The 25,036-nt window shown below is 36.9% G+C and overlaps 1 protein-coding gene and 1 long non-coding RNA gene across 4 annotated transcripts in view; one reads left to right on the top strand and one right to left on the bottom strand.

Moving 5' to 3' along the window:
* DDB1 (damage specific DNA binding protein 1) overlaps positions 1-23,374 on the top strand; it is a 162,026-nt gene extending 138,652 nt beyond the window's left edge. For 2 of the 3 annotated variants that reach the window (XM_085894868.1, XM_085894883.1), the window contains exons 24-27: positions 16,786-16,955; positions 17,446-17,548; positions 19,232-19,355; positions 23,183-23,374. In XM_085894868.1, coding sequence (XP_085750994.1) covers positions 16,786-16,955; positions 17,446-17,548; positions 19,232-19,355; positions 23,183-23,266 — 481 coding nt within the window. In that variant the 3' untranslated portion in view covers positions 23,267-23,374. Of the gene's footprint in view, positions 1-16,785; positions 16,956-17,445; positions 17,549-19,231; positions 19,356-23,165 lie in introns of all 3 variants that reach the window. The other variant, XM_085894874.1, reaches the window with a different exon arrangement.
* Positions 12,068-13,472, bottom strand: LOC147035175 (uncharacterized). The gene is made up of 3 exons (XR_015061600.1): positions 13,086-13,472; positions 12,834-12,992; positions 12,068-12,585 (listed from the first exon to the last, which is right to left on the bottom strand). It is a non-coding gene; the product is annotated as an uncharacterized LOC147035175 (long non-coding RNA).
* Positions 23,375-25,036: the final 1,662 nt, after the last annotated feature.

Raw genomic sequence — 25,036 nt, forward strand, 5'->3', positions numbered from 1 at the left:
CCAGTAAGATGACAATGATCCCTAACTTTAGACTCCTCAATTTCCTCCTCACAAATATGACAGATATTGTTCTTTCTAAATTCTAATTTTTCTTCTATGGTTAATTTCATCGGTTCATTTGTTTCTTTCATTAATTTAGTTAGTCTTATACAATCCTTTTCTAATCGTTTTACAAACTCTTGTGAAGCATTTTTTCCACTATACTGTTCAAGTTTATTATACTTTTCTCCAACAGATGATTTGAAATAATAACAGAAACCACAAGGAATATGTTTTTGATATTCATTTGTATATGGTTCTTTTGGATTAGGAGAAGCAGTATTTATCTTTTTAAGGATACATTCAAAATCAGCGTATATCACAAATGGGTGCATGATAGATTTATTATAATCTTCAAAAGAAATCTTTTCACCAGGTTTAGGCATTGTAATTACAGCTGATTTATGATTACTACAATATTTTGAATGTTGTTCTAATCGTTCTTTTGTATGAAATGAATTAAGACATCGCTTACAAGGATATATTTTGTTTGCTGTTCTGAATACCTGAGAAGAGATTAATCTTGATAAATTATTGATGTATGTGTAATGTGAATTCTTTCCAACACTAAAATATAAAAGATCAATGTGTGTTTCTTCATTTTTATAGTTGTTTGAAATTTTTAATATTTGAACTTTGTTTGTATCCGTTAATCCATATACATTAATAGAAAGATTATTCTTTTTCTCAAATTTAGGAACATCTGTTAGTGGCATTGGGAAATTAAAATCTTTAATGTCCAAGGTATTCTCATATTTCATATATTGTTTTACTCTTTCTGAATTACATTTTGGTGGATGTAAGTGAGCAAGAACAGACCAGAGAAAACATTTATTATCATTATTCTTAATATTAACAACTGCCTTCTTTCGTTTTATTTCTTTTGGTAATTCAATATAAGAAGAAGCTTTAAGAGGGTTTGATTTTAGAATGTGTATATCTAAAAAGATGATTTTTTTAATATTGAATCCACTTCCTACCACTGTATTATCAACATCCTCCTCTTGTCTTGATAGTTCTTCATAAACCCCACTATTCAAAAAATCTTGAAATGATGTTATAAAATGAAGATCTGTCCTCATATAAGGAGTTTGTTCTTCATCTTGTCTTTTCATATTTATTTTCACTCCCATATAAAACTTTAAAGTTTTCATTTCTTTTAATGTATTTTTAATGAATTTTTCAACATCAGGTTTCACTATTTCAATTGATTCAACTATTGATGATGGACCGGGTTCTCCAAATTGAAAAATCCTTATTTTTATATGCCCTTTAAATGCCCCATCAGTGTTTTCAATATAATAGTCTCCCTTTACTTTAAACTCATTTTTCTTGTGTTTTTGTGATTGAAGATGCCTATTATAACTACTCTTCAAAACATCCTTTGAGCAGGTATCACAATGTTTTCTTTCCAACTCAAGAGGGGATATTTTGTGAAATAGATTAAATGTGTGTTTGTTGGTTCGGAGCTGTTTTCTATAATGTTTATATTCGTGATTACAAACATCGCAGTATGTTGTATTCACCATATTTATATAATAAAACTTTGCTTAAACTAAAATTTTCTTGATGAAAATTTCGTTTATTTTACAGGTGAATCTGTGCTTAAACTAAAATTTTCTTGATGAAAATTTCGTTTATTTTACAGGTGAATCTGTGCTTAAACTAAAATTTTCTTGGTGAAAATTTCGTTTATTTTACAGGTGAATCTGTGCTTAAACTAAAATTTTCTTGATGAAAATTTCATTTATTTTACAGGTGAATCTGTGCTTAAACTAAAATTTTCTTGATGAAAATTTTGTTTATTTTACAGGTGAATCTGTGCTTAAAACCGTTTTATCCTCCAACTTTTTCACTTAATAAATACAATGTTTCAAGACACAAAAGACAAGTTTCAATCAATCTCTTCATTTGTTAAAGATGCTGAGAAATATGTCAAGGATGTAAAATTGAACAAAGATAAATATAACAACTATTGGATAAAAACAATTATGGTGGATATGATGAGTTCTTCAATTTACTTCAGTGGAAGGGCTTTTAGTATACCTGGAAGAACATCAATTAAGGTATCTCGAACAAAAGTTTCTCCTCTCCTTCTGGCAATATATTCAAAACTAGAAAAAGCAATGAAACAAGAAAAGGTATCAAAAAATAAAAACCTTATGGATGAAGCTTTAGAAAGAAAAGATAAGACCATCTGTAATATGCAAGGAGAAATTTGTATTTTTTTCAACAACCCTAAAGATATAAATCCTGATGAAATAAAGGATGTTAATATATCAGGTGAAATGACATTTCGTTCAATTGTAGTTAAGGATCATTTTAAAATTACCTTTAATATAAAAAATGTAGCAGTTGAATCTGTTAATGAAAAAATGTATATCGATATCGATGGTAATGTTTTTTCTACTAATTAAATGAGCCAATATTCAACTGAAGATTTTGAAGATTATGAGAGTGATTATGATACCGACAGTTTGCATTCAAACGATAGTTATGACACCGAGAGTTTGTGTTCAAATGATAGTTATGAAAGTATAGATGATTCTGAAAGTATCGAAGATGATATCGAAGATGAATTTCAGTTTAAGTAAAGTTTTACTTTATAAATATGAATAGTTTACTCGATTTTGAGCCTCTTGAATTCCATGATTCTCCATATGACAAATTTGAGAATTGTCCTGCGTGGAAAAGACGGGGATTAAACAGAGTCAAAAGCCTATAAACAATGTATATTCTGTGATTATTTTCTAATTAATGATAATCAAAAATATAAAAAGGAAAATAATTCTTTTAGATTTACACCAAAAATGAATTACTTTACAAGATTGATTAGAGAAATGAATGTAAAGTACGAGGGTGAGAACACACCTTTCCTTACAAGGGAAGAAACTGAACGTATTAGAGAAATGTTCAAAGGATTGTTGTTATATATTATTCATGGATGTGATTTTCAGGGAAATATCAACACAAGATATTGCATAAATAAAATAATGGATTATCTTGAAATTAAACCTGAACTGAGGATAAAATATAGAATTTAGTAAAAAGCCAATAATAAATTAAATAACCTGTTTTCCAAATATATAAATGAATGATTTTTTACCCATTTGGGAAAATAAGATAAAATTTGACAACCATAAAAATCTCCCAAATTCATTAAGATGCCTCATAGTTGGTTCAAGTGGATGTGGAAAAACCTGCTGACTTTTAAAGATGCTCCTCACTCCCAACTTTTTAGATTATGATAATTTAATAATTTTCACAAAGTCGAGTTTTCAACCAGAGTATCAACTACTCTCACAAGGTTTTAATGCTGGTCTTCAAAAAGAAGATATAATCGGTTTATTTAAACTTCAAAAAAACCTAAATGATTTTAACATTGAAGATATAATACAACTCTTTTGTGATACACAGAGATGTAAAAAGAAATCAAAACCGATAACTTGTATTCTGAGTGATAATACGGATGATATACCGTCTCCCCAAGATTTGGATAAATCCAAAAAGAACCTCGTTATCTTTGATGATTGTGTTAATGAGAGAAACCAAACGGTAATGGACAGCTACTACACAAGAGGGAGACATTCTTCTTGTAATTGTATTTATCTTCGTCAATCGTACTTTCAGCTTCCTCGTCGTTCCATCAGAAACAATGCTAATACTTTTATTTTATTCAAGTTAAATTCAATAGATATAAACAATTTTTGGAGAGACAATTGTTCTACATTATGTAGTAAAAAGGAATTTGGGGATTACATGAAACACACGACTGAAAAATATAAATATATTGTTGTGAAACAAGATGAGATATTAAATGATATTTTTCAATAAATAAATGGATGCGAAAGAAAGAGCAAGAAGATTTAGGGAACATCAAGAGTTGGTTTCAAAAGTTGTAAAACAGCAGGAAGACATAAAGAAGAAACGCAGACAGAAACTAACGGGTGAAGAAGCATTTGAAAGAAAACAAGTGAAATTTATTAAACCACTTTTAAAAACTTCCCAAGAAAAAATGAAAGATGTTTCCCCAGTTCCCACAGTAGAATATACTCCTAAAAAAACTTCAAATGTGAAAAGATTTTGATCAAATGACGGAGGAAGAATGAGAGCATTTCGGAGAATTAGAAAATGATGATGAAGAATTATTTCAACAACTGGAAGAGATTAATCAACCCCCTGATTATATTGTGAATGCTGTTCAAAACAATGAATATTCAGCAGATTCAAAAACCAAAGCAGGGCTCATTCCAACAGAACAATCAGCAATATTTCATCTTGTTCAAGAAAAGGTATTGATATTTAATGATGAATTAAGGTTCTTGGGTTCTGCTCAACCCCCTGTTAAACTAACTCCGAGATTAATGTTTCTTCTCACAAAAGATGGAAGACAAGGTTCAACTGTGAGGGATGAATCAAAGTATATTGATAAACCATTGGACATGGAAAATAATGATGATAGAGTATATATTGATCTGCTGAACACTCTAAATTATAAGGTTATTCTTTCTCATAAAAGTAGGAAGAATGAGAAGGAGAAACACATTATTCAGGCTTTAAGTATCCTTGGTTCAGGTGTTAGTTTTCTTCCAAATGACCCATCGCAATTAGTTAATAGACTTATTGTTGTTAGGCAGTAAGAAGGCTGGAAATAACAATTGTTTTAATGAAGCATCAGCCATTTTAGACCAGTTGATGAACATGAAAATAATTAATAAATATCAATATAAAGACATTTTATCTCATATTAAATAAGATGAGAAGCACAATCCTTAGTTTCAATTTCACAACAAGCGACCACACATCTTCATTCCCATACCCACTACAACTTGACACAACAAAAGAATATGAGGCATCTTTATTGTCCATGGAAACTTATAATACCTTATTTAATATAACCGAGAAAAATGACAAGTTTAGTTATAATCCGGGAAGTGGATACAAAACGATAACAGTCTCACCCGGAGCATATGAGATTTCTCAAATATCTTCCGAAATTGCTCGTCTTATAAAAGAACAGGGTGATGAACCAAAAAATATTGTTATAAACATTCAAAAACATACTTCAAAATCAACGATTAAAGTTAAAAATAACTACAAGGTTGATTTCACAATTGATAATTCATTTAGAGAGTTATTGGGTTTCTCCTCAAAAAAAATTGAAACTAATGGGACGTTTTACAGTGATAATGTCATTCAAATATCCTCAGGAATAAATTCGGTGTTTAATTCACTGTGATTTGATTGATGGTGCTTATAATGATGGGAAAAAAACAAATACAATATTTTCATTCAGCGCACACTCAACCTCAATTGGTTATAAATTCAATATGGAACCCAAAAATTTGGTTTATCTACCTGTGTCAGGAAAAACCATACACAGAGTAAATTTTAGGATAACCGACCAAGATAATCGTGTGATTTCTTTTAATGGAGAAGTTATATCCATCAGAATTCACCTACGTGAAGTTTTCCAATAAATAAATACGATGGTTATTGTGAGGAAACACGAGTTGGGAAAATATAAAATAATTACAGGGGATGGGATGTTCCTTTCCCCATACTACAAGGGTGAAGGTATGTATCTTGGTAGAGGATACTATAAACCTAAGAGACAAAGGGGTGTTGGACATCAATTTAGAGGAGATGGGATAATTGATACACTCATGGGTATTGGTTCAACTATTCTTAAACATAAAGATCTAATTGGTTCCACTGCTTCTGCTGTGGGAAATGTAGCAGGTGCTGTAAAGAGTATAAAAGATGCTCAGGAGGAATCTCATAAATTACAAGCAATAAAAGAAATTAAGAAAGGCAAAACTCAGTTGTCCCCCCAAGAACGACAAAAAATAATTCAAATACTTGGATCAGGGTTTCAAAAGTTTTAACATCTTTTTTTCCTCAATAAATACAAGTATGGAAGCAATTGATAGTGTCTATGATTTGGATGATACTATTATTATCTCAAACTCCACTAAAAAAGAAGATTACTTCAAGGTAAATGCAATAACTGGAACAGACTGGAATACGAATGGTACAAAAAGTTTTGAAATAAATAATCAACAAACCTATTTGAATCTCTCCGAAAGTTTCTTGTTGTGTAAATTTAAATTCACTAAGGCTGGGAATAACACAAACGCTACACTTGTAAATGATTTCTTCTGGAAAATGTTTGATAGTGTGCGTTTGTATATTGGAACACAAGAAGTTGAAGCGGTTGATTATGTCTCTGCTGTATCTGAAATGATAAAATTTACACTCTATACATTCAGTGATAGAATGGGAAAGGGGTCTGTCGAAGGTTTTATTCCTGATATGTCAATGGGAACAAACACAGACCCTGGATATACTCAAAGGAAAGGAATGTATAATGATGATACAAAAGCAGAAAATAGTTTTACTGTGGCAGTTCCTCTTAAAGGTATATTTGGATTTTGTGATCATGATAAATTTCTGTATGGCCTTAAAATTAGATTTCAACTATAAAGGAATGATAATGAAAATCGATTGCTTTTTGGTGTTGGTAGTGCTTTTGGTGATCAGAATAAATTTGTAATTGAGGAAATGAGTTGGTATATCAGTGAATATACTCCTAATCTTAAAACAGAAGAGATGTTGAATCGAAGACTTAACTCAAAGAAACCACTCAGTGTATCATACCTCAAAAGAAGATGTCAACACGTTAAACTCAATCAAACTACTTACACGTGGAATTTGGGTGTTCTGGAAGGAAAGCCACGATACCTGTGGATCATTTTTAAAAAGCCAGATGGTGTTACTGCGACTGATAAGAATAATGCATTGAGTGATAATGCTAAGGTGAAACAACTTCGCGTTTCTCTAGATGGGACATTTTACCCACGAGATAGATTGGAAATTAATTGGGAAAAAATGATTTTGCTGAAGCATACAAGTCTTACCAAAAGGTGTGTGAAAGTAATGGAAATAAAGAACCTATTTTGGATATGACAGCATTTAAAAGTTTGTATACAATCTATGCGTTTGACCTGAGCGCTCAAAAGGAAACTATAAAGTCTAATCGAGTGGATACTTCCCTATACATTGAAAGAGGAGAGAGTGAAGAAGTTGATACATATTGTTTGCTTTTGGAAGAAACAGAATTGCAGATTAATACAGATAATGGTGTGATGATTAGTCTCACATAATTTTTTGTTAAATAAATGAGTGGCAAAGTACCAACTGGGGTATATGTTAATCAAATCAATCTTCATAAACTATCATCTTGTGTTCAAAATCAAAAGCCTTGTACGATTAACGTTAATACAATTCAGAGAAAAGGAGCAGTAAGAATTGATGTTTTTCTCACAAGAGAACAGGTTAAAATCTTGAATGACACTGGCTCACTTAAAATTAAAATGACAAAACCAATGTTGAAAAAATATTCAATAAGAGAGATGAATGGAGGATTTCTCCCATTTCTAATTCCTTTATTTGCTGGTTTAAGTGCGGTTGAAGCATTGACGGGTGGTATTTCAACAGCGGTGAAAACTGCCAACGAAAGGAAGGCTCAACTCCAGGCTCAAAAAGAATTGGAAAGACATAACAAAGAGTTGGAGAAACAAATTAGTGGAAGTGGTGTAATTGTAGATTTTGCTGAAAAACTTGAAGGTCTGCCTGATAAAGCGAGATTGTTAGTTGGAGATATGCTTTCTTCTATAGCACAAGCAGGTGTAAAATTAACGAAAAGAGGTAATGGATTATATCTTTCTCATAAATAAATGAGCATTGATGAGTGGTTGAAAGAATTTGGAAAGAATACAACATCAAATTTACAACTTGTCAAATATTGTAAGAAATTAAAAATTCATAATGTGGTTATTTGTATGAGAGATGAATTAACAAATGTGCCGAAACATACAAAGAATATTATTATGAACTTAGAAGATGATAATGGGAACGGTTCTCATTGGGTTTGTATTTTTAATAGTCAAGACAAATATTATTTTGATAGTTTTGGTCTTCCGCCACCTGTTGAAGTCATAAAATTCTTACAGAATGGTGTTTATCAAACATTTCAAGTCCAAGAATTAAATTCCAAGTGTTGTGGCCAATTATGCCTATATGTGTTGTTTCAACTCAACAAAAATAAAAATTTTTATGATATTATTTTTAATCTAATATAAATGACTTATGTTGGTAAAGATGGTTCTATCTTTGGTGTATCTCAAGAACTGGATATTGATTTATCAAATTATTACACAAAGGCACAGGCTGAACGACATAAATATAATATAACCAAAAATATTAACATGAAAAATGCTTATAAATTAAAAAATTATCCAACCCCAACTGAAGCGAATGACTTGGTGAGATTAAGTGATTTATCACAATATATATATATATATATATATATATATATATATATATATATATATATATATATATATATATATATATATATATATATATATATATATATATATACTTAAATAAAACGGCTGTGTATTCCAAAGATACAGAAGTGTTGATATTATCTCCAGGTCATACAGAATTCACAGTTCGAATTAAAATAAATTTTTATAAAGAAGGGCGTATCGTTTGTATGAGAATAGAACAATGGGGGTATGATATGAATGATTTAGGGTATAATTGGTCATTTAAAATTAACCTCGAAGACCTGGAACAATTAAATCAGTCTCGTAAGGAAGAATATTATCCACTTGGTATCGAGAATGAGTTTTGTGGAGCCACGATTAGTAAACAACAAATAAAAGAATTTAATAAGGGTAAATATAATAATGGTTTTGCCCTTGTTTATCTCATGAAAACAGAAAAAACAGGATTATATATAATAAGTAAGGAAATACAAAATGATTTAACTATGGGAAGATGGGGAGGTGTTTCGTGCCATAATATTATTCTAACATATATTTCTAATACATAAATGACAGCAAGAAGGCTTCAAGAAAATTATCATTTCTGTGTTCAAGCATACCTTCAAGAAAAGGGTATTCGGTATTTTAATAAATATGTTCTACAACATAAGAATGAGGCATTTTCAATAAAAGATTGGCATTATGCTGATGTTGATAAACCGACAACTTTATATTTAATTAGAATGTTAAATAATGAAAAAATTATAAAGTTAAGAAAAGGTAAGGCTCTTTTAGAAATTCAAAAGAAATTTTTTTGGTTTCCTGTTGTAAAAAAAATTATTTTGGATACAGGAATAACAAGAAATCCTGATGAATATACGTATAATATTCTATGGGGTGTAAGCGATTCAAGGATAGTTAGGGATGAGGAAGGAGTTGAAGAAGAGAGGGAAGAGGAGGAAAAGGAGAAGAGAGAGAAGGAGGAGAGGGAGAAGAAAGAGAAGGAGGAAAGAGAGAAGAGAGAGAGGGATGAAAGGGAGAAGAGAGAGGGAGGAAAGAGAGAAGAGAGAGAGGGAGGAGAGGGAGGAAAGAGAGTGGATGAATAAATATCAAAATATGGAAACCAGTGAGATTCAAAAAAGAATAGGGGTATTACAGAAAATAACTCAACCCACCGAGGAGGAAAACAAAGAATTGATAAGTCTATTTACAATACTTTCGACAAGACTATTGACATCGAGAAGACATGTATTTTAATTCAAGTTTTTCATTTTTTTTTTTTTCTTAAATAAATGGGGGAGAGAGTGAAGGCATTTCTAAGGATTCTTTATGTTTTAAAAATTAAGATTCAAATGTGCATGTTGGAAACTAAAAAGGTTTTTGCACTCTGCAGGAATTTTTCTCATAAATAAATGAGTTATTGTCTCAAATGTAAAAAGAAAACTAATACTAAAAATATTTCATCTATTAAAAGTAAAAATAACAGGGTTATACAAAAAGGTATATGTTCGGTGTGTGGTTCAAAAAAAAATCAATTTATCTCCAAACGCAAACTCGGAGGAGATATACAAAAGTTTTTATCAGGAAGTAAATTTACAACTACTGGAATACCAGGGGAATTACATCTTCCAGGGTATTCTTTCTGTGGTCCAGGCACAAACTTGGATAAAAGATTAGATGAGGCAAACAATCCTAAATCCTGGAGTAAGCCTATCAATAGAGTTGATGAAGTGTGCATGAGACACGATATTGATTATGGGAATACCACAACGTTGGAAGAAAAGCATGAAGCAGCCGATAGAGAAATGTTGTATAATTTGTCTCTGAGACAAAATCCAACCTTGAGAGAAAAAGTTGATCGGTTCATTGTGAAGAAGATGATCAGTGCTAAATTGAAACTTGAATTGGAAATTCAAAAAACTTGTAAGCTCTAATGATGTCATTAAGATTGAAGAGCAATTAGCTGATGAATTACATAAACCAATATTCACAAAGTTTCAGAGAAGGAAAGTTTATTCCAAGGAAGTAGATTATATCTGATCTGCTGATTTGATTGAACTCAATAATGATAAGGGGTACAAGTATGCTTTAACCGTTATTGATTTGAGGAGTAGATATGTGTGGGTTGTCCCTTTAAAAAACAAAACAGGTAATACTCTTATGTTAGCTTTTCAACAGATATTTAATAAAAGTAAGAGAAAACCTAAAAAATTGTGGACTGATGAGGGTAGAGAGTTTTATAACAAGACATTTATGAATTTTCTAAAAAATAACAGTATTACATTATACAGTACCTTTAATGAAGGGAAGGCAGTTGTTGTTGAACGTTTTAATCGTACCTTAAAGAGAGACTATATAAAAAATTCACACAACTCGGTTCACAACAATGGTCATCTTTTATTCAGGATATTGTGGATAAGTATAATGACACGATTCACACAGCAACAAATATGAAACCATCAGAAACATTTACAAAATTAAAATATGAAAAAGAGATTAATGTCAGAAAACCTAAGTTCAAAGTTGGTGATATCGTAAGAATATATAGGTGGAAATCTCATTTTGAAAAAGGTTATACGAAAAGATGGACCAACGAGCTTTTTAAAATTGTTGATGTAATAGATACGGTTCCTTGGACTTATAAGATATATGATTTGGAAGGAAGAGATTTTAGGTTCATTTTATTCACAGGGATTACAAAAGACAAAGATGAATTGAAATTTTTGACTCCGCCCTTTTTGACTCCACCCACACAAGCCCCGCCCACACAAGCCCCCGCCCACACAAACCCCACACAAACCCCACCACACACCCCTCACAAGCTCCAATAAATTGAAATTTTTTGACTCCGCCCCTTTTTGACTCCGCCCACACACGCCCCTCCCACCGAAGCCCCGCCCACACAAACCCCACACAAACCCCACACAAGCTCCACACAAGCTCCACACAAGCTCCACACAAAAACTCCACACAAGCTCCACACACACAAACCCCACACAAGCTCCACCCATATTCATCATATTCACATAATTAGTGATTAGTTAATTAGTTCCCCCCACACACAACTTGTTTATTTAATTAAAAAATTATCCACCCATCCACACAAGCTCCACTCATCCACCCATCCCCCCATCTCTCCACCCATCCATTTATCCACACAAACCTCATCCACATAAGCCTCATCCACATTCACCCCTCCCACACAAGCTCCACCCACATAAACCCCTGCCCACATAAACCCCTGCCCACATAAACCCCTGCCCACATAAACCCCTGCCCACATAAACCCTGCCCACATAAACCCCTCCCACATAAGCCCTGCCTACACAAGCTCCACACAAAAACTCCACACACATAAACCGTGTCCACATAAACCCCTCCCACATAAACCCCGCCCACACAAGCCCCGCCCACACAAGCCCCGCCCACACAAGCCCCACCCACACAAGCCCCACCCACACACACCCCGCCCACACAAGCCCCTCCCACACACACCCCACCCACACAAGCCCCCCGAAGCCCCGCCCACACAAGCCCCACCCCCTCATCCCCCTGTGCGCCCCCACCTTTGACCCACCACCTCCCTCATCCCACCCCCACCCTTCCCCACACACACACATGGGGAGGGGAGGGATGGGATGAGGGGGTGATGGGTCATTGGGGGAGCGCACCTACCCCCCCCAACCCCTCCCTCTCGTTCATGTCTTGATTCTTTTTTTGTAATTCAGAATCAAGTAATTGTAAACAAAGCAAATATAATTTATTAATATTGAAAATATTAAATATTCATTTGCGAGAATGTATAATCTTTCCCAGCAATCTTCTTCAGATGTCTTGTGATTTCGAAACTCAGACACCATATTCTGTTTTGAAACAAAAAGTGGATAATAATTAGGTTTTATAAAGATAATTACATGGTAATATGAGTAAGCCTCGTTGGCCACTGAATTAACACACCAGGAGCCTGTCATCCTTTCAAGGTCAATAAAATGAATTCCAGTGTACTGACAAAACCACGTCCAAACTAATGATGCAACCAACATAAGGCGACATTCTAAAGAGAGAGTGATATTAATAATAATTCAGAAATATTTACCTCCAGAAAATCATGTGTTGTACGAGTGATATTAATAATAATTCAGAAATATTTACCTCCAGAAAATCATGTGTTGTACAAGATTGCTTCAACAGCTGATGTTGTGCGATAGTGCTGAAAAAAAAAATAATAAGCCAAGGGTATAGATGAAGAGACAGACAGAGAGAGATACAAACAGACAGGGAAAGCAACACGCACACACACACACATACACACACACATAGACACACACACGTGCCTCACCATTGGTTTAATTCATTCGAGATCAGAGACCAGTCATTATAAATCATTGACCTCTTCAATAAGAGCAGAGAGAGGTAGGTAGAAAGACAGACAGAGAGAGACACACACACGTGTCTCACCATTGGTTTAATTCCTTCGAGATGAGAGGACGTGATAAGACTTCGTGCCACTCATTGTAAATGTCTTTCAATTCTCTTCTAAAATCATTGATCTCTTCAATAAGAGTATTAATTTCATGAACCACGTCGTGATATGTAAACTCAATTTCTTCCAATGCCCTGTCAGGGAAAAAATATATATATCAGAATTATCATGATTTAATTAATAATCATTTGCTTCATCGTTCAAAGAGAAAACCATACACAGCTTACCAACTCTGTAGTGGGCTGTTGTCTTCATCGGAAGAAAGATCGTCCATGCCTCAGTTGTAAAAATGAAAATCCCGTCTGGCAGAAACTTTGTCTGGCGAATCACTTATAAAGCAACGATGAGGAGATTGCTTAATCATTGGGTGTGGGCACAGGAAATGACAAGCTTCTCTTAATGATCTCATCTGGCCACCGCCCGAGTTGCAAATCATTTTTGTACATAAACCACGCCATAAAAAAAGTTTTGATTCAAATGTTTTCAGTTCGTGTTCTGAGATAAAATATAAACACGAGACCTTGTCTCACAGAATAGTTCCTATTTTTTCACAGCATGACAGTCCAAAACCACTTCCTCATTCACACAGCACGGCCGTGTCAAAAAAACACTTCCTCATTTTCACGGCATGAACTGAAAACATTTGAAACTAAACTTTTTTTATGGCGTGGTTTATGTACAAAAATGATTTGCAACTCGGGCGGTGGCCAGATGAGATCATTAAGAGAAGTTTATCATTTCGTAATGGCACAAAAGGGGTATCTTAAAAAATATAAAGATTCAAATGTTTTGTTTTTCAATATTTTAGATGGGGATTATTGTGCAAAGAAAATTAAACTATTGAAGGAATTTGAGAATGAACAAATGTTTATAGGTTCAATGAGTGAGCTAAACAATATGCATTGGTTATTTGATAAAGAGTGCCCCGAGGCTTAGACGTTTCAGATATTTCTTCAGAATCACCTTTAACAAATCTTTATCTTGTTGTATGGGTTATTTGAATAGAGAGTGTCCCGGGGCTTAGACGTTTCAGATATTTCTTTAGAATCACCTTTAACAAATCTTTATCTTGTTGTATGGGTTATTTGAATAGAGAGTGCCCCGAGGCTTCGACGTTTCAGATATTTCTTTAGAATCACCTTTAACAAATCTTTATCTTGTTATATGGGCTATTTGAATAGAGAGCCCCTAGATTAAAAGGGGAAATAAAAAAATGACCGTTTTTACAGCCATTTTTCCCTGCTGTGCAGGGGTTTGGCTTTTTCTTGAAGCAATGTTTTATGGCCGGATGCCCTTCCTGACGCCAACCCTGGTCGCCTCTTACGACACACAGGGATATGGTACACCTATTCTAACCGGGGCATACACCGGGACCAGTACACTGGCACTCATTTCGCCGACCTCGGAAGGATGGCAGGCTGAGTCAACCCCCTGGTGTTAATTCAGCAGCCAACGGGATTTGAACTCAGGACCCTGGGATCCCAAGCCGCCACCCTAACCACTAAGCCAACACCAGGCTCCAGGTTAAAAAGGGGAGACAAATAAATATACCTTGGGCTAAAAAGGGGATTTATTTTTTTCGGGGAAAAAAAAGAAAAATTTCATGGCTGAAAATCCCCCATTCATTTACATGGGGAAAAGTGAGCCAGAACCAGTATTCTTACCCTACTAACGCCATCTTCACTTCCGTCCTGATGCCATGACGCTCCTGGCATTCTTCGTGTGCTCGCCAGCAGGCGCACGCGTGGGCGGAGTCTCGCGTAGGCATGGCGTCCCTCCTTAGCCAATCGGCAAGGAGCTGCATCTTCCCCGTCTCCGACTCAACACGATCGCCATTAGACACGCGGTCAGAAGAGAGGCGGTGGGCGGAACCACAAACGCCTCCACTCGGGACTCCGCCAAGGGGGGTGGGAGTTGCCCAAAACATTCAAAAAACATATTCATATTCAAAACCATTATTCAAAAATCAACTATTAAACTTTATAACAATTACAAGATTGATTTCACAATTGATAATTCATTTTGAGAGTTATTGGATTTCTCCTCAAAAATGATTGAAATGAATAGACTTTTTCCAGTGATAATGCCATTTAACTATCCTCGGGTATAAATTCAGTATTCATTCACTGTGATTTGATTGGTGCCAATAATGATGGAATAAGAACAAATACAATATTTTCATTCAGTGCATACTCAACCCCAATTGGTTATAAATTAAATGTAAACCAAAAAAATCTGGTTTATCTTCCCGTGTCAGGAAAAATAATACACAGAGTAAATTTTAGGAGAACTGATGAAAATAATTGTATGCTCCAGGTGAAAATGATGTAGTTTTGTTTCCGCTTCCTGGGTTATAACTAAACTTATCATTTTTCTCTGTGATATTAAACAGGGTATTATAAGTTTCCATCGGCAATAAAGATGCTTCATATACTTTTGTGGGTCAAGTTGTCGTCGTTATGGGGATGAAGCCATGTGATCACTCGCCGTGAAATGAAAACTGATACTTAGCTTCCTCGTCAGCATTCATCGTGGGGCTCCAATTGGAGGCACTTCAAATGGCCTCAACTTTCACCAAGCTGATATGACATTTCCCACACACTTGACTACCCACCTTTAATCTACTTGGTGCACACCTACCGACCATTTTTATTACCTCTGTGACGTCATGGATGCCAGTTCATTGATCATGCCATCAGCCACGTGGTCTCTTGCGCAGCATCAGGTCTGATGGCTTTTAATGTGACGGGTCTCTCTGTACAAACAATCGTGGTATGACTAATCTCGGGCATTGTGGGACATCTTATTCCAACTCTAACATTCAAGTCCTCGTATACAAGTCCAAGTCCATTGATGGATTATGGCAACAATATCGGCTCTAACGGAATGTTGTCTCACGGTAGTTGCCAGTCACTTGGTATTGTCACTGACCCTGCCTTGGAGAGGTTTGGGAAGGGGCAGCCACATTCAATGGAGACTGGCATGAACTCATGGAACTCACTAATTAACTCCTTCATTAATCCCTAAGCCATTTTCTTATATGCAGGAGAGAACACACCATCCAAAGTAACATGTCACTTCAATGAGTGAACCTGAAAGCAGAAAGTTTAGCGGGCAGAGCAGGTTGCTCGACTGTATAAAAGGCTTGAATATATCCAAGAACATTTTTCATTCCCCATTTTACAGATTTAGTGTGTTCAACCATTACTGTGTAAGCAGGGGGAGGGGGAGGAGCACATGTACTGTTGAGTGATGAGGATCTAAACCAATTGGAAGACTATCAGTTGAGAAAAATACATAAGCCTTGAGAACTGTTGCTGTGATTGCCTCTATCACCTGCATACAATTGATATGAGGCTGATCGGATGATAGTTAAGTGGATAAGTCATGACACTTTTTTTAAAGGATGAGGGTGACATCAACTACTATACAGAGTGAAGGATGGGATAGCATTGACAGGCAGCACCGAAAGAGTGTAGATGGCTGGGAAGACAGTTCAGCTGTGTAGGTTTAAGAAAATGGTCACTTACACCATCGGGACCAATGGTAAAGAATGAGTTTGCACAGCAATGACCATCTCTGCTGAAGCTGCAAGGATGCTAACATGGTTTCGTGTGCATTTACATGGGGATGATTGGGAACTGGGAAGCATGGATCTGGGACAAAAGCTTTGGAGTCAAACATGGCATTCAGCCTTGTCACAAGCAATCTTAAAAAGGTGCCCTTGTCTGAGAGGAGCAGGACAGAGGAAGTGCTTACCTTTAATACAGACTTGACTAACTCCCAGCATATTGCTCCTTGTTTCTCACAGGTATAGTCATCTCTCGTTTTGTGCTTTTACAATCTTTTTTTTCTTTTTTTTTTTTACACCGACATAAAAAGACAAAAACGTCGTACCAACACGCTGTATCCATTTGTGGCTTGCAGTGCAGCTACGACTGATGAAGAACGGCAACATCTGCTGGAGGTGGGACAATTCCACCTTGGCGAGTTTGTGAATGTTTTCTGCCATGGCTCGCTAGTCATGCAGAACCTGGGCGAGAGTTCAACACCCACACAGGGATCTGTGCTCTTTGGCACTGTTAATGGCATGATTGGTAATATTGCTCATCTCATTTCTTTCATCTTGATCTTGTTATTCCCAAAATGTCTTTCCCAAATGCTTTTCTTTTACTGTTTCTATATATCTTATTCTCCTTGGTAACCATCATCTTGATTTTAATTGGTAAAAGTTTGTTTACCTCTCCCTTCCCTTGTCTTTTATTTTTCAAATGCCCGTTTATTTTTTGTGGGATATTTGTTTCTTTGGGTAGATTCTCCTTCTTCTTCCTCTTTTTCCTGTGTAACGGATGATGCAGTCAATTGTCTTTTTTAAATTTCCATTCAATGATTACAAACATTTGTCATAAGTTTTTTTTTTTTTCTTCTTTTTGTCCATCCTATTTCATATTTTAAAAGGTATTCAAAGCAAAGTATTTTCAAATCTCAAACCTTTATTTTGTGAAATGATTCGTCATTAATCCACAAGGCAATGACGAGTATTTTTCCTGTGTTCTTCCTTTCGGATGTTTTTTCCTGTTCCCCAAGGCTTGGTAACGTCTGTGTCCGAGAGCTTGTTTGCGCTGCTGCAGGACACACAGAATAGACTCACCAAGGTCATCAAAAGTGTGGGCAAGATCGAGCACTCATTATATCCTTGTGAATGGTGGAGATGGAATGTTGCTGTATCGCCATGCAATTGCACATAAAAGAAATGTGTATCGGTTGACAACTCAAAGATGAATACGAGAGAGAGGATTATTTTTCAAAATATTTCACCCTGCCTTGATTCGACCTTGAATGTTTCTGGATGAATAAGAAACAGACTCCGAATCGTGGCAAATATGATGCCATATCAAGATCCATCCATGTTTCTCTTTAAATCTTCACTGAATTAGAACTTTCTGTTCATCTAAATAAATACAAATAGAGTTTATAAATATTTTCATTTTGTTCAGAGTAAAACTGCAATTGAGAGAAATGCATTTCTCTGCAGATAGTCTCAGAAAGGTGAGATGCCAGGATGTCAGATGAATCCAAGATAAATTTTTGTGAAAGGGAGCAGGCAGATATTGGACATGTATGAGTTTTACATAAGTACAGTGGGTGTGCATGTGCTCTTGCACAGTATCCTTTGGGTCATCCACTTATATTTTTGATGAGAGTTTTGGGGGTGATGGGTGGGAAACTTACTTTATTACCTCTGCCACCGAAGCTGAAGTAGGTTATGTTTTCACCCCTCTCTGGCTGTTTGTTTGTGTGCAGGATATCTCAAAAAGTTGTGGACGGGTCCAGATTAAATTTGGTGGGCAGGTTGGGGGTGTGACGAGGATGAACTGATTCGATTTTGGTGAAGGGCTGATCTGGATCTTACTACAAGAAAAAATTTTAAGTGATTCTTCGCCATTGAGAGGAGTGCCAAAAAACGATATATAGCATGATATTTCAAAAATGTAATGGGCCCGATATGTTCTCATGCATCAGGCATTATGTGGTGGAGGTATGCGTTCAACTGAGTGCCCTTCTAGTTGCATATGTAATATAAACATGTCGAGTAGTGGAAGGGTTGCATTCATATTGCACAATATTCTCCCAGCTTTTGATATTTTTCTGGATCCAACAATAATGCCTGCAAGGTTTATCTTGGGGCTCTTCACTATGGAACTAAAGACTAAAGGATGTGTTTGTATTCACATTTTTGACAGTGAACATGTCAGTTGTGAAGGAGAGCAATGATTGGTTGAATGCAAGTACCGATTAAAATGTTGCGAGTTACCCTGGCCAGAGTAGAGGGTAGGGTATTGCATTTGGGTCCATTTGTTTGTCTGTTTTTCTGCACAGAATGTGCTAAAGTAGGTCACAAATGCTACCTCGTGGTAGCCAGTAGTACACATTCTCTTTTTTTCAACCGAGTACTTCTATAAATTACGTACAATTAGAATGTGAGTACATCTATAAAGTATGTATGGTACAATTAGAATGTGAGTATGTTGATAAAATACATACTATAAGCCACACAAAACAAGTCCTAGCATGGGTCTCCAATCATTTATTGTTCTTTCTCGTTTGGTGTTTTGCAGACCACATGGCAACATATTTGTCGATTTTCACATGACTTTTCAACTAATGTGACCAGACTAATGCTTAAGCATATCATTGCTTCCAAATTACTTTTGATCCACACATTCTGATCTGAAATGGTTAAATGCTGTGTGGTTAACGTTTTTTCATGCTATGTAGTATGAATTAATCTTCTACTGTCTTGTTCGGAAGGTTCAATTGCTGTGCCCCACTGAAACTTTAGGTATTGCTAATTGCCTTGACATCCTGACACTTGGAGATCGTTTCACAATGAGAGGAAGACGGAGACTGCAACAGGGTTCGTTGACGGCGACCTGATTGAGAGCTTCCTGGATCTGAATAGACCAAAAATGCTGGAAGTGGCATCAGGCCTGCAGGTGAATTGCTTTTTGTAACAAACTTTGAACAAATGCTGGGGCCAAATTTACGAAAGGTGTTTCAGAGATAGGCGCGTATGGGAATCGCTAATCGTGCGATAATCACCTGCTCAAAGTTAGTCGCCAATCACTGAAGAGTGATTTAATTAATGCGTGATCAAAACCTAATCGCAAGCATTTTAATAACAAACTTTTACAAGTCAGCGAGGGCATGTTTAAGAGTGTGTTTAAGGCCTTGAAGCAGGTATTGCATAGCTTATAATTGGTAGTTTGCATGGCACATTTGCTTGAATTAGCAAAGCAAAAATGAGAGTTGGAACTGTAGTTGGTTACAATTCTAATTACAGTCGTCTATAGAGAATTATTCCTTAATACTGGAGTTAAACTATAGTCGGTTAGAGTTCTAATTACAGTAGTCTGCAGAGAATAACTTTTGTAAAGGGACTGGATCAAAAGGATGCACCAGAGGGTAGGAATAGGGAAGTTTGCTGACGTGCATTGAGAATCTTCAAGGATAGATGCAATGAAAAGGTATGTTACTATATATCAAATTTGTCCAGAGTTAGACTCTCAAAGGAATCATTTTGTTGGCTGCTGAATCTAGTGCAAGATGACCTGGATCGACTAAGATGAGGAGCAATGTGCTGACTGCCCTCCAACAATTGTCTGTGACACTGAGATTCTATGCAAGTGCATTATTTAAATTGGACGTTGGAGATATGTGCAGTGTTTCATAGGCTAATCGGCTGTTTAGACGTGCACAACCAAACGGCTTTTTACCTCCCACTGTTTATCTCCCTTCATAATTGCTATTTAGATGGGCGATTAGCTGTGTGCGTGCAACGATGTTTTTGTCACTGTTTAAGGGGTTAGGTGTGTGTTATCAAGACACTCGCTAAACGCCTTTCGTAAGTTCGGCCTGAAATGTTTTCAGATTCACTGCTGTTAATGACTACCTCTGACTACATTCACCAAAGTGGTTGAATTGCTTGATTACTCTTGTTTTACACATACATTTTGAACCTTACGTTTTTGAGACATTCTTCCCAAACAATGTTTTGTAAAATATGTTGACACGAAAGCACTTTGAAAAACAACGAAGTCTAACAGGATGGTACAGAGGACACTTACTTTCCTTCGAGCTGGCAATCCAGGTTCGATTCTCAGCCCAGCATTAAACTGTCATATCGTTGCTTCGCAGACAGGGCGTTGCATCACAGAGTCTGCCCTCCCTTGGATGAATGTTAAGCTGGATGTCCCATCTGTTAGCATTCGTTAGTGGATGTTAAATATGCCATGGTGTCTTTCATGAAGAGTTTGTGAGTTATTCCAAGCACCCTGAACAAATTCCCAATACCTGACTCAATTACCCGACTCGGTCACTTTAGGAAGTCTCCAGATTCAGTGGCATAATCTATTGGGAATTTGGGAAGTCACCAGACTCAGTGGCATAACGGTTGGAGGAGTCTGGGAGATCGGTGGTTCAAACCCGAGCAGAGTCATACCAATGACCTTTAATATAGTACATGCTGCTTCTTTGCTGGATGCTCAGCATTGAAAAAGGGTTGAGCATTAACAAACCCATTGGTTGGCATTGATGGTGAGGAGGAAATTCCTTCTTCGCTGACCCTCTTTGGAGAAAAGAAAATATGACCGCGAGTACCCAGAGTGCTCTCGGAAGTGATGTCACTTCCCCCAAGCTCAGTCGTTGTGTTTATCTGAAGTCAAGTCCAGTGTTGTTTAATTTACAGTGTCTGTGTGTATGTGCATATGCAACTGTACAATTTGTCTTCCAGCTCTTCCATGAGCATTAGATCCTGTTAAAGAAAAAAACAAACACTTTCAGTCAAAAGTTAGGCCAGGTCAGCTAGTTTGTTAAAGACTTTGATAAAAAAAAACTTTCCTTGGCCTATCCCACAAGACGGTGGCAATCGTCGTGGCCATTAAAGAAGTGTCGAGAGACTGAAGAAAAAGAAAGTACACTTTGTGAATGTATTTATTACCTCTATGTTGTGGTATATAAGATGATTGGAATGTTGTGCATAAATGTTTTCAAGAGTCAGGAACCAACAACAAATGTTCAAACTGCTTTACTGCTCAGGAAGATAAAAGAGAAAGTAACCGAGAGTTTGAAGGACACTACCTGAGAAGGCTTATAAGAGTCTTTCGATTTTTTGTTTTGATTTTTTTTTTTATCCGACTTTGTGGCATAATGGTTGGTGCATTCATTCTGATTCTGGGTGGGTTGATGGTCGATTTTGACTGGAGCTGACATACCAAAAACTTTAAAAAATAGTATGTGCTGCTTCCTTGTTTGACGCTCATCATTCAAATGACAGAACACGGGCAACACTTCTAGGTTGGCATCCATGAGGAGATCAAAACTACTTCTTAATCACCCCACTTACTATGGAGAGAAACGTGTCATAAAGATGAGGAGGACGAGGAGGATATTGGGACCATACTCTGTGCAGTGTGTTGGTGTTGCTTCAGCACTCTCCTTGGCTAATGGGCACAATCGAGGACGGGTCGCCACTCCGACACAGGATACCAGCGAGCTGGCACTCATTTTGCCGACCTCGAAAGAATGACAGGCCGAGTTAACCCCACCTGGTTTTAATTCAACAGCTGAGCGGGATTTGAACTCAGCACCCTCGGATCCAAAGCCCTCCACCCGAACCATTAAGCCAACACCAGGCATGCCATAAAGATGGTGCCGCCAATACCCATAAACCAGGAAGTTATGTCGCATCCTCCAAGCTCAGCAGCTATTTAGGCTGAGCGCACACCTCTACTCCTTCGTTCCTCATTTCTCTTATGGAACTGCCTTCCAGAGGCCGTTCTTTCCTACTCTTCCTTCCAAGACTTCATGCAGGCAGAGCAACACTGCTACCTCATCTTTAACCCCAATCATGACCAATGATCTTTATGATCCCCATTAATCCTTCCTAACCCAATACTCTTACTTGATGGCTTCAGTGTTTCCAGAAAGTTAGTGAGATCATTGAAGATTAGGAATAATATGGGTCCTAGAACACTGGCTTGGGGTACTCCAGCCTTGAAATATCATGCGACTTATCATTTTTAGCCCCCAACTCTTCACTTTTGGTAAAGATCTGGAGACAATATCTGTCTCTCTCTGTCTCAAAGCTGCAAATTGAGGTAAAAGTGACCAAAATAGTAATTTTTGGTAAACAGGACAACACAAATGGGAAAGGGTATTTTTTTTTTTTGAGTGCAACAAAATTGACCATTTTTGCATGAAATAATTAAAATTGATAGATTAACATAAACTTTAACCTCAGTGATGGGGTACTTTTGGTTGTAATCTATCATTTTCAATGGCGCTCATGTTTAAAACGCCGGCGAGGGACAGCGTGGTATTTAAATATAACACAAAAAACTGTAGTTATTCATGACTCCATCATGTCTCACTTGCCACCTTCATGGTTTGCAACAAATGCATTAAAGGAGGAATCAACTGCTTATGGGTCTTAGACTTCCTCGAACCAACCTTTGAATCACGTTTTTACCCACAGTGGTAATCATCTTACAAATTACACTTTACTTTTCAAATGCAGATGTGAACTCAAGAAACCACCCTGGAGGGATGAGGAAAATGAGGGATTTGGGAAAGGGGGGGGGGGGTTAAGACTTGAAAGATAAGATAGTCTTTTTAATATATGATGTTCCTCATACGATTGCACTTTATTTTTTAAAGTATGTGACGTAACACCACGATCATTACAGTGTAGAAATGCTTTTCTCCATCCGGGGTTTAATTCCCAATTCTTGATTGCAAACTGTCAGTTATTTTGTACACCCAGATTGACGATGGTAGTGGGATGAAGCGAGAAGCCTCTATTGATGACCTCATCAAGTTGGTGGAGGAGCTCACAAGGATTCACTGAAATATATATTTAAAAAAAACTGTTTTGTGCTGCTGCTGTGCTTGCTTATGGGGCTGCAGTTTGTTGTTGAAAATTGTTTGTAATAAAACGTTCCACAGCACAACTTGATTTCTTTTTTTCTTTTTTTCCTCTTGTGAATATGCACCGACTGAAACATAATCGTCATGCGAAGAATTGCAACCCAATTGGTTTACTTAGTTTGAAGAAATCATTGTTACCGATCCTTGCAGATGGGCTGGCTAAATGATCTGGTACATGTTGGCACGCATGATCACTGTTTTTTTTCTTTTTTTTGTATACAAAGTCAAGGCTCATGGAACATCTGGAACACTGAACAGATCAGGATGCAACAGAACAAAGGGATATATATATATACACATACACACACACACACACACACACACACACACACACACACACACACACGTCCATCGAAAAAGTAATGGGACCGACTTCACAGAAATTTTATTCCAAAAAATATATTGAAATAACAGCTTGTCCCCTTCAAAATAGTTTCCCTCCAGTCTCACACAATTGTCCATCCTCTTCTTCCACGCTTCAATTTACCCCTGAAAGGCTTCTTCTGGAATTCTGCGGAGCTCTGTTGTCACGGCCCTTTTGATTGCCACCACATCAGGAAATCGGGTCCCCTTGATCACCCCCTTGAGCTTTGGAAATAGGAAAAAATCACAAGGAACCAAGTCTGGCGAATACGGGGTTGCTCCAGAGTTGGCACGTTCTTCTCCGCCAGAAACTGTCGGATGCTCAGGGGCTTGCGAGCAGGGGCGTTGTCATGGTGGAGCACCCAGACGTTGTTCTCCCAAAGATCGCTCTTGTCCCGGACTGATCTCATGAGGTGCCGGAGGATCTCCTTGTACACGTATTGATTCATTGTTTGACCCTGTGCTAGAAACTCCAAATGGACGATGCCCTTGATGTCAAAAAATGCAATGAGCATCACCTTGACCTTCGATTTCAACATCCTTGCTTTCTTTGGTCTTGGTGATGCAGGACTTTTCTACTGAAGTCTCTGCCATTTGGTCGAGGGATCGTATCCGAATATCCACGATTCATCGCCAGTAATGACTCTCCCGAGCATGTCTGGATCGTCCTGAGGCACTTGATAATGTCTTGACAGACAGTGACTCTTTGCTGGTTCTGGTCCTCAGACAACAGCTTGGGGACCATCTTTGCGCACACCTTGCTCATTTCGAGATTTTCAGTGATGATGCTCCAGACAGTGTCCTTGTTGATGGAAAGTTCCTCAGAAATCATCCGCACCGTGAGTTGACAATCTGCGCGTACCATCTGCTGCACACGCTCAATGTTGTCCGCCGTTCTGCTCGTTAAAGGCCTTCGAGATCGTGGATCGTCTTCAACCTCCTCCCGTCCCTCTTAAAACCTCTTATGCCATTCAAATGCACGTGAACGTGACATCTTTTCTTCCCCATAAACTTGCTGCTGCATCATGAAGCATTCGGAAGATGTTTTGCCAAGCTTGGCAAGAAACTTCAGATTAGCTCTCTGCTCACGACTCATAGCGCGACGACTCAGACTAGACAACGTATAAAGCACGACCTGTAAAAAGTCACACAATGAGCGCAGTCAACCATCACCAATCATATATATTGCTGGAATGTTGCGAAGGACTGTGACGCAACCCATTCATTTGAGTTGCGTAAGTGGAGCACACAGCAGGCTCACTCCTGTTACTTTTTCGCCGGACCTCCTGTGTATATATATATATATGTATATATGTATATATGTATA

This window comes from Eptatretus burgeri, chromosome 1 (assembly GCF_056783735.1).
Source record: "Eptatretus burgeri isolate ZD-2024b chromosome 1, Ebu_testis_v1, whole genome shotgun sequence".
Classification (NCBI taxonomy): Eukaryota; Metazoa; Chordata; class Myxini; order Myxiniformes; family Myxinidae; genus Eptatretus; species Eptatretus burgeri.